This window comes from Papaver somniferum, chromosome 9 (assembly GCF_003573695.1).
Source record: "Papaver somniferum cultivar HN1 chromosome 9, ASM357369v1, whole genome shotgun sequence".
Lineage (NCBI taxonomy): Eukaryota > Viridiplantae > Streptophyta > Magnoliopsida > Ranunculales > Papaveraceae > Papaver > Papaver somniferum.
This window is the reverse complement of record NC_039366.1, coordinates 4,967,181-4,976,807: the sequence shown is the minus strand read 5'-3', so window position 1 is coordinate 4,976,807 and position 9,627 is coordinate 4,967,181. Positions and strand designations below refer to the sequence as shown.

The 9,627-nt window shown below is 37.3% G+C and overlaps 1 protein-coding gene across 1 annotated transcript; it reads left to right on the top strand.

Annotated features, from left to right (window-relative positions):
- The first annotated feature begins 279 nt into the window (after positions 1 to 279).
- Positions 280 to 1,830, top strand: LOC113311201. The gene is made up of 3 exons (XM_026560047.1): positions 280 to 287; positions 386 to 872; positions 1,066 to 1,830. The coding sequence occupies exons 1-3, from the start codon at positions 280 to 282 to the stop codon at positions 1,828 to 1,830; spliced, it is 1,260 nt and encodes a 419-aa protein (XP_026415832.1).
- Positions 1,831 to 9,627: the final 7,797 nt, after the last annotated feature.

Below are 9,627 nucleotides of genomic sequence, written 5' to 3'. Positions count from 1 at the left end.
CCGAATATATCCTTTCGTAAATAGTCAAAAATGGTGATTTTGGAAAAATCTCATTTTGGGGCCGGTGTATATTCGGAAGTTTATCGTATGTGATATACTTATGAATGTAAACTCTTCAAACTGAAAACATTTTGGGGCCATAGTATATTCGGTTGAAAATATAATTATTTACGTCCGATTATATAGCCTATAAACTTCAGAGTTTCCAGAACTTCAATTGATGCATATTCGGTAGATAATATTATGTTTCACCGTCCGAATGTTGTGTATTCAGGTACAATGAGTTTGTTTTTTCTTCCGAATGTTTACATTCGGGTATTTTATGTTTACGTTGTATTCTGATTGTGTAGTTTTTATAACTATTGTTCTTTATTTTGTTCTTTAGGAAAAGTCGAGAAAAACAACCTGACCTAGGGGCTCGTGTAAAAGGAACAAAGAAAGTTACGAGTAGTGCTAGGAGAGAAAGGACTGCTAAGGAAACTTCAAGTGCTCAAGATAAAGGTGTAAAACCAAGAGATCAACAAGACACTGAACAAGTCGTGGATCCAAGTGCAACACAAGGCACCGAAGAAGTTCAAGAAACTGGAGCTCCACAGGTCACATTAGAAGTTCAAAATACAAGTGCTCAAGAAGAAACTCAAGGCACTCAAGATGCAAGTGCTCCACAAGCAAGTGCTCCACAAGGCACTCAAGGACCAAGTGCTCCACAACCACAAGGTGAAATTTTTCCAGTAGTACAAGAAAAAGGACAACCAAGTAGCACCCAAGAAGGAGGAAAATCTAGTGGTACCAAAAAAGACAAAAGAGGTGTACAAGGTAAAAAGAAGGATATTTCTAAGAAAGCAACACATCTTTTCCCTGACTACTTGAAGGTGCAGAATATTCCTAAAGGCGTAATCCTTGGGCTACCGGAGGATGGAGGAAGATTTTTATTTGGATACAAAGACTCCTGGGCCAAAGATATGTACGAAACCGAGGTAATAATAATCGTATATTTGTTTTTATCGTATTGTCTATGTGTTCTATCGTAATATTTACTCTAAACATTTTCCGTGTATTTAATAGTTTCATCAAGATATTGTTCGTCTGCTCAAACCCGCCCCAAAAAAGAAAACGTTGGAATGGCCTTTATCCGGTGAATGTGAAAGGTTCAAGATGATTATACACCACTCGGGGTTGTATCCGGTTGTCGAGAACTCTTTGTTGGAACATGACCGTGTGGCTATATATGCGTTTCTGGAGAGATTGTGTCCTGAGACCGACACCTTCCACATGCCTTTTGGGGAAATGACCATTACCCCGGATGATATTGTGCAGATTCTTAACCTCCCTGTCCAAGGCACAGCTGTCAAGTTAAACTACACAAAGCAGTTAAGTTGGACACAACTTTATGTTCTAACTAAAAAGTGTTTAGGTTGGGATGAGGAGACAACAACAGCTGAGTTCATGTGGCATGCATCTTACAAAACAAGACAGATCAACATTAACCAATTGATGAGCATGTACCGAGGCACTTTGGATAAAGAAAGGAACGGAACGTTAACCGATGATCAAGTGAACCAAGTGACCACCGCCTATCTCCTTTGTGTATTGGGATGTGTCATTTTCCCCAATACTACTGGAAACCATATTGACGCCAACCTTACACAACTTCTTGATACTCTCCATGAAGTCGGTGATTATTCTTGGGGCACGGAATGCCTTGCACATTTGATGGAAGAGTTGAGAAAGGCGTCGAGGCAAGCAACCATCCAAGTTGGAGGGAACGTGTCTCTATTGCAGGTTTTTATCATCTCTATTACTTTATTAATAATTATGCTTATTCGGTAGAAAATATGATTAATAACTTAGAGTTTTTTGTCTACCAAGTAAGGAATATTCGGTAGAAAACATATCTTTAGGTCACCCGAATGCGAGGATTCGTCAGATACGTTTTCCATTTACTTCTGAATATGATGTATTCAGGAATTTATTGTTAACCTTATCTTCCGATTATTCAGGTTGAACTAAGGGTGGACACGATACGGTTCAACTCGGTTCTTGCCGAGGACGAGTACATGTACCTCCCTAGCCTCGGTTCCAAAATTTTGGACCGGTACCTGTACCTTGTACCTCGGTTCCGGTACCATTCGGTACACGTACGGTACTAGGTACGGTTCCGGTACCAGTCGGTACTTTTCGAGACATATATTTCTGTCATTTTCCCAGACAATCTAAGTACCTGTTTTACTTGTTTTTCAACATATTAAGCAATATCTCAATCAAAGAACAAAGCAACAACTAATAAGTAGCAATAATACTAGCAAACCAAAGTGCCAAACAACCAAAGTCTTGAATATCTGAGAAAAGAACAAGTAGCAGTAGCACACAAACACACGCACTGAGTCACTGACCAACACAAACAATACTACAAGTCTACAATAGTCTTAATTCTTAACTTTTACTGTCTTAACCAACACAAACAATGCACTGGTGGTGGCATTATCAAGTAGCAGCGCTGCAGTGGAAATGACTGGATAGTGGTGGCAATGAAAAATACAAAGTCTTGAATCTTGATCTTCTAATCCATGGCAGCAGCACTTGTTGTGGCATTATTGTTGATAGGACCAAGTAACGCTGCAAAAACAAGTAATAGCAGTTAGTAACTATTAGTCTATATCTATTACTTCCAAACACAAGTAATAATGTAATATGTATATCAGTATATGTTTGTATGTCACCTTCTTCAAGTTCAACATCGTCATCTGGTATGTAATCAGATAGAAGATCAAGTTGTATTGGCTTCCTTAGCCAGCTTTGTGTGCAAAGCAGTGCCTTAACTGTCCTTGTAGATAAAGAGCTTCTACAAGGACTTAAAACTCTCTTTCCTATGCTAAAAGCAGATTCAGAGGCAACAGACGACACATGAATGGCTAGTATATCATTAGCCATATGTGCAAGTATCTTATGCTTGTTACTGTTGGTCTTCCACCAACCCAACAGGTCAAACTCATCATCACCATCTTCTGCTTCACCTTCTTCATACTTGTCAATGAAATATTTATCCAACTCTGTTTTTCCCACATCATCACTTGGGCTGCTCTTGAACCTCTTACTCCTTGACATTAACAATTTCATACGACTTGGACCTGCCCCTGGTTTACTTACCACTGCTTGTCCCTGAATAGAAGTACTATATTTTGCTTCCGAATATATCTGTTGCAGTACAAGAAAATTTAAGTTTTTTCGAAATTTCTTATTTTTGGGCCAACACAAATTCGGAGGTATATGTATATTTATAACCTCCGAATGTGACAGGTACAAAACCATTCATGCCATGGCTTTAGATGGTTCAAAATGCCGTCATAGAAGGTTAGCCAACCTATATTCGGGAATCTAGTAAAAATAAGTTATCTTCCGAATATATCTGTTGCAGTACCAGAAAATTTAAGTTTTTTCAAAATTTCTGATTTTTGGGCAAACACACTTCGGAAGTATATGTATATTTGTAATCTCCGAAATGTGACAGGTACTAAACCAGCCATGTCATGGATCTAGGTGGTTCAAAAGGCCGTCATACAAGGTTAGCCAACCTATATTCGGGAATTTGGTAAAATAAGATATCTTCCGAATATATTTGTTGCCGTACCAAAAAATTTAAGTTTTTTCGAAATTTCTGATTTTTGGGCCAACACACATTCGGAGGTATATATATATTTGTAACCTCCGAAATGTGACAGGTACAAAACCAGCCACGCCATGGCTCTAGGTGGTTCAAAAGTCCGTCATACAAGGTTAGCCAACCTATATTCGGGAATTTAGTAAAATAAGTTATCTTCCGAATATATCTGTTGCAGTACCAGAAAATTTAAGTTTTTTCGAAATTTCTGATTTTTGGGCCAACACACATTCGGAGGTATATGTATATTTATAACCTCCGAATGTGACAAGTACAAAACCAGCCATGCCATGGCTCTAGATAGTTCAAAAGGCCGTCATAGAAGGTTAGCCAACCTATATTCGGGAATCTAGTAAAATAAGTTATCTTCCGAATATATCTGTTGCAGTACCAGAAAATTTAAGTTTTTTCAAAATTTCTGATTTTTGGGCCAACACACTTCAGAAGTATATGTATATTTGTAATCTCCGAAATGTGACAGGTACTAAACCAGCCATGCCATGGCTCTAGGTGGTTCAAAAGGCCGTCATACAAGGTTAGCCAACCTATATTCGAGAATTTAGTAAAATAAGTTATCTTCCGAATATATTTGTTGCAGTACCAGAAAATTTAAGTTTTTTCGAAATTTCTGATTTTTAGGCCAACACACATTCGGAGGTATATATATATATTTGTAACCTCCGAAATGTGAAAGGTACAAAACCAGCCACGCCATGGCTCTAGGTGGTTCAAAAGGACGTCATAGAAGGTTAGCCAACCTATATTCGGGAATCTAGTAAAATAAGTTATCTTCCGAATATATCTGTTGCAGTACCAGAAAATTTAAGTTTTTTTTGAAATTTCTGATTTTTGTGCCAACACACATTCGGAAGTATATTATATTTGTAACCTCCGAATGTGACAGGTACAAAATCAGCCATGCCATGGCTCTAGGTGGTTCAAAAGGACGTCATAGAAGGTTAGCCAACCAATATTCGGGAATCTAGTAAAATAAGTTATCTTCCGAATATATCTGTTGCAGTACCAGAAAATTTAAGTTTTTTCAAATTTTCTAATTTTTGGGCCAACACACATTCGGAAGTATATGTATAGTTGTAACCTCCGAATGTGACTGGTACAACACCAGCCATGCCATGGCTCTAGGTGGTTCAAAAGACCGTCATACAAGGTTAGCCAACCTATATTCGGGAATTTAGTAAAATAAGTTATCTTCCGAATATATCTGTTGCAGTACCAGAAAATTTAAGTTTTCTCGAAATTTCTGATTTTTGGGCCAACACACATTCGGAGGTATATGTATATTTAACCTCCGAATGTGACAGGTACAAAACCAGCCATGCCGTGGCTCTAGATGGTTCAAAAGGCCGTCATAGAAGGTTTGCCAACCTATATTCGGGAATCTAGTAAAATAAGTTATCTTCCGAATATATCTGTTGCAGTACCAGAAAATTTAAGTTTTTTCAAAATTTCTGATTTTTGGGCCAACACACTTCGGAAGTATATGTATATTTGTAATCTCCGAAATTTGACAGGTACTAAAACAGCCATGCCATGGCTCTAGGTGGTTTAAAAGGCCGTCATACAAGGTTAGCCAACCTATATTCGAGAATTTAGTAAAATAAGTTATCTTCCGAATATATTTGTTGCAGTACCAGAAAATTTAAGTTTTTTCGAAATTTCTGATTTTTAGGCCAACACACATTCGGAGGTATATATATATATTTGTAACCTCCGAAATGTGACAGGTACAAACCAGCCACGCCATGGCTCTAGGTGGTTCAAAAGGACGTCATAGAAGGTTAGCCAACCTATATTCGGGAATCTAGTAAAATAAGTTATCTTCCGAATATATCTGTTGCAGTACCAGAAAATTTAAGTTTTTTTTGAAATTTCTGATTTTTGTGCCAACACACATTCGGAAGTATATTATATTTGTAACCTCCGAATGTGACAGGTACAAAACCAGCCATGCCATGGCTCTAGGTGGTTCAAAAGGACGTCATGCCAACCAATATTCGAGAATCTAGTAAAATAAGTTATCTTCCGAATATATCTGTTGCAGTACCAGAAAATTTCAGTTTTTTCAAAATTTCTGATTTTTGGGCCAACACACATTCGGAAGTATATGTATATTTGTAACCTCCGAATGTGACTGGTACAACACCAGTCATGCCATGGCTCTAGGTGTTTCAAAAGACCGTCATACAAGGTTAGCCAACCTATATTCGGGAATTTAGTAAAATAAGTTATCTTCCAAATATATCTGTTGCAGTACCAGAAAATTTAAGTTTTTTCGAAATTTTTGATTTTTGGGCCAACACACATTAGGAGGTATATGTATATTTATAACCTCCGAAATGTGATAGGTACAAAACCAGACACGCCATGGCTCTAGGTGGTTCAAAAGGCCGTCATAGAAGGTTAGCCAACCTATATTCGGGAATCTAGTAAAATAAGTTATCTTCCGAATATATCTGTTGCAGTACCAGAAAATTTAAGTTTTTTTTGAAATTTCTGATTTTTGTGCCAACACACCTTCGGAAATATATTATATTTGTAACCTCCGAATGTGACTGGTACAACACCAGTCATGCCATGTCTCTAGGTGGTTCAAAAGACCGTCATACAAGGTTAGCCAACCTATATTCGGGAATTTAGTAAAATAAGTTATCTTCCAAATATATCTGTTGCAGTACCAGAAAATTTAAGTTTTTTCGAAATTTTTGATTTTTGGGCCAACACACATTAGGAGGTATATGTATATTTATAACCTCCGAAATGTGACAGGTACAAAACCAGACACGCCATGGCTCTAGGTGGTTCAAAAGGCCGTCATAGAAGGTTAGCCAACCAATATTCGGGAATCTAGTAAAATAAGTTATCTTCTGAATATATCTGTTGCAGTACCAGAAAATTTAAGTTTTTTCAAAATTTCTGATTTTTGGGCCAACACACATTCGGAGGTATATATATATATTTGTAACCTCCGAAATGTGACAGGTATAAAACCAGCCACGCCATGGCTCTAGGTTGTTCAAAAGGCCGTCATAGAAGGTTAGCCAACCTATATTCGGGAATCTAGTAAAATAAGTTATCTTCCGAATATATCTGTTGCAGTACCAGAAAATTAAAGTTTTTTCTGAAATTTCTGATTTTTGGGCCAACACACATTCAGAGGTATATGTATATTTATAACCTCCGAATGTGACAGGTACAAAACCAGCCATGCCATGGCTCTAGATGGTTCAAAAGGCCGTCATAGAAGGTTAGCCAACCTATATTCGGGAATCTAGTAAAATAAGTTATCTTCCGAATATATCTGTTGCAGTACCAGAAAATTTAAGTTTTTTCTGAAATTTCTGATTTTTGGGCCAACACACATTCGGAGGTATATGTATATTTATAACCTCCGAATGTGACAGGTACAAAACCAGCCATGCCATGGCTCTAGATGGTTCAAAAGGCCGTCATAGAAGGTTAGCCAACCTATATTCGGGAATCTAGTAAAATAAGTTATCTTCCGAATATATCTGTTGCAGTACCAGAAAATTTAAGTTTTTTCTGAAATTTCTGATTTTTGGGCCAACACACATTCGGAGGTATATGTATATTTATAACCTCCGAATGTGACAGGTACAAAACCAGCCATGCCATGGCTCTAGATGGTTCAAAGGCCGTCATAGAAGGTTAGCCACCTATATTCCGGAATCTATTAAAATAAGTTATCTTCCGAATATATCTGTTGCAGTACCAGAAAATTTAAGTTTTTTCAAATTTCTGATTTTTGGGCCAAAACACCTTCGGAAATATATGTATATTTGTAAGCTAGGAAATGTGACAGGTACAAACCAGCCATGTCATGGCTCTAGGTGGTCAAAAGGCCGTCATAAAGGTTAGCCAACCAATATTCGGGATCTAGTAAAATAAGTTATCTTCCGATATATCTTGTGCAGTACCATAAAATTTAAGTTTTTTCAAAATTTCTGATTTTTGGGCCAACACACATCCGGAGGTATATATATATTTGTAACCTCCGAAATGTGACAGGTACAAAACCAGCCATGCCATGGCTCTAGGTGGTTCAAAAGGCCGTCATAGAAGGTTAGCCAACCTATATTCGGGAATCTAGTAAAATAAGTTATCTTCCGAATATATCTGTTGCAGTACCAGAAAATTTAAGTTTTTTCAAAATTTCTGATTTTTGGGCCAACACACATTCGGAGGTATATGTATATTTATAACCTCCGAATGTGACAGGTACAAAACCAGACACGCCATGGCTCTAGGTGGTTCAAAAGGCCGTCATAGAAGGTTAGCCAACCAATATTCGGGAATCTAGTAAAATAAGTTATCTTCTGAATATATCTGTTGCAGTACCAGAAAATTTAAGTTTTTTCAAAATTTCTGATTTTTGGGCCAACACACATTCGGAGGTATATATATATATTTGTAACCTCCGAAATGTGACAGGTATAAAACCAGCCACGCCATGGCTCTAGGTTGTTCAAAAGGCCGTCATAGAAGGTTAGCCAACCTATATTCGGGAATCTAGTAAAATAAGTTATCTTCCGAATATATCTGTTGCAGTACCAGAAAATTAAAGTTTTTTCTGAAATTTCTGATTTTTGGGCCAACACACATTCAGAGGTATATGTATATTTATAACCTCCGAATGTGACAGGTACAAAACCAGCCATGCCATGGCTCTAGATGGTTCAAAAGGCCGTCATAGAAGGTTAGCCAACCTATATTCGGGAATCTAGTAAAATAAGTTATCTTCTGAATATATCTGTTGCAGTACCACAAAATTTAAGTTTTTTCAAAATTTCTGATTTTTGGGCCAACACACATTCGGAGGTATATATATATATTTGTAACCTCCGAAATGTGACAGGTACAAAACCAGCCATGCCATGACTCTAGATGGTTCAAAAGGCCGTCATAGAAGGTTAGCCAACCTATATTCGGGAATATAGTAAAATAAGTTATCTTCCGAATATATCTGTTGCAGTACCAGAAAATTTAAGTTTTTTCTGAAATTTCTGATTTTTGGGCCAACACACATTCGGAGGTATATGTATATTTATAACCTCCGAATGTGACAGGTACAAAACCAGCCATGCCATGGCTCTAGATGGTTCAAAAGGCCGTCATAGAAGGTTAGCCAACCTATATTCCGGAATCTATTAAAATAAGTTATCTTCCGAATATATCTGTTACAGTACCAGAAAATTTAAGTTTTTTCAAAATTTCTGATTTTTGGGCCAAAACACCTTCGGAAATATATGTATATTTGTAAGCTAGGAAATGTGACAGGTAAAAAACCAGCCATGTCATGGCTCTAGGTGGTTCAAAAGGCCGTCATAGAAGGTTAGCCAACCAATATTCGGGAATCTAGTAAAATAAGTTATCTTCCGAATATATCTGTTGCAGTACCATAAAATTTAAGTTTTTTCAAAATTTCTGATTTTTGGGCCAACACACATTCGGAGGTATATATATATTTGTAACCTCCGAAATGTGACAGGTACAAAACCAGCCATGCCATGGCTCTAGGTGGTTCAAAAGGCCGTCATAGAAGGTTAGCCAACCTATATTCGGGAATCTAGTAAAATAAGTTATCTTCCGAATATATCTGTTGCAGTACCAGAAAATTTAAGTTTTTTCAAAATTTCTGATTTTTGGGCCAACACACATTCGGAGGTATATGTATATTTATAACCTCCGAATGTGACAGGTACAAAACCAGCCATGCCATGGATCTAGATGGTTCAAAAGGCCGTCATAGAAGGTTAGCCAACCTATATTCGGGAATCTAGTAAAATAAGTTATCTTCCGAATATATCTGTTGCAGTACCAGAAAATTTAAGTTTTTTCAAAATTTCTGATTTTTGGGCCAACACACATTCGGAGGTATATGTATATTTATAACCTCCGAATGTGACAGGTACAAAACCAGCCATGCCATG

What these genes read in the sequence shown, in the direction of transcription:
- LOC113311201 (XM_026560047.1), top strand. An exon ending in TTTTCCCTGACTACTTGAAG is followed by an intron (nt 873 to 1,065) that starts GTGCAGAATATT and finishes TGTATTTAATAG; the next exon opens with TTTCATCAAGATATTGTTCG.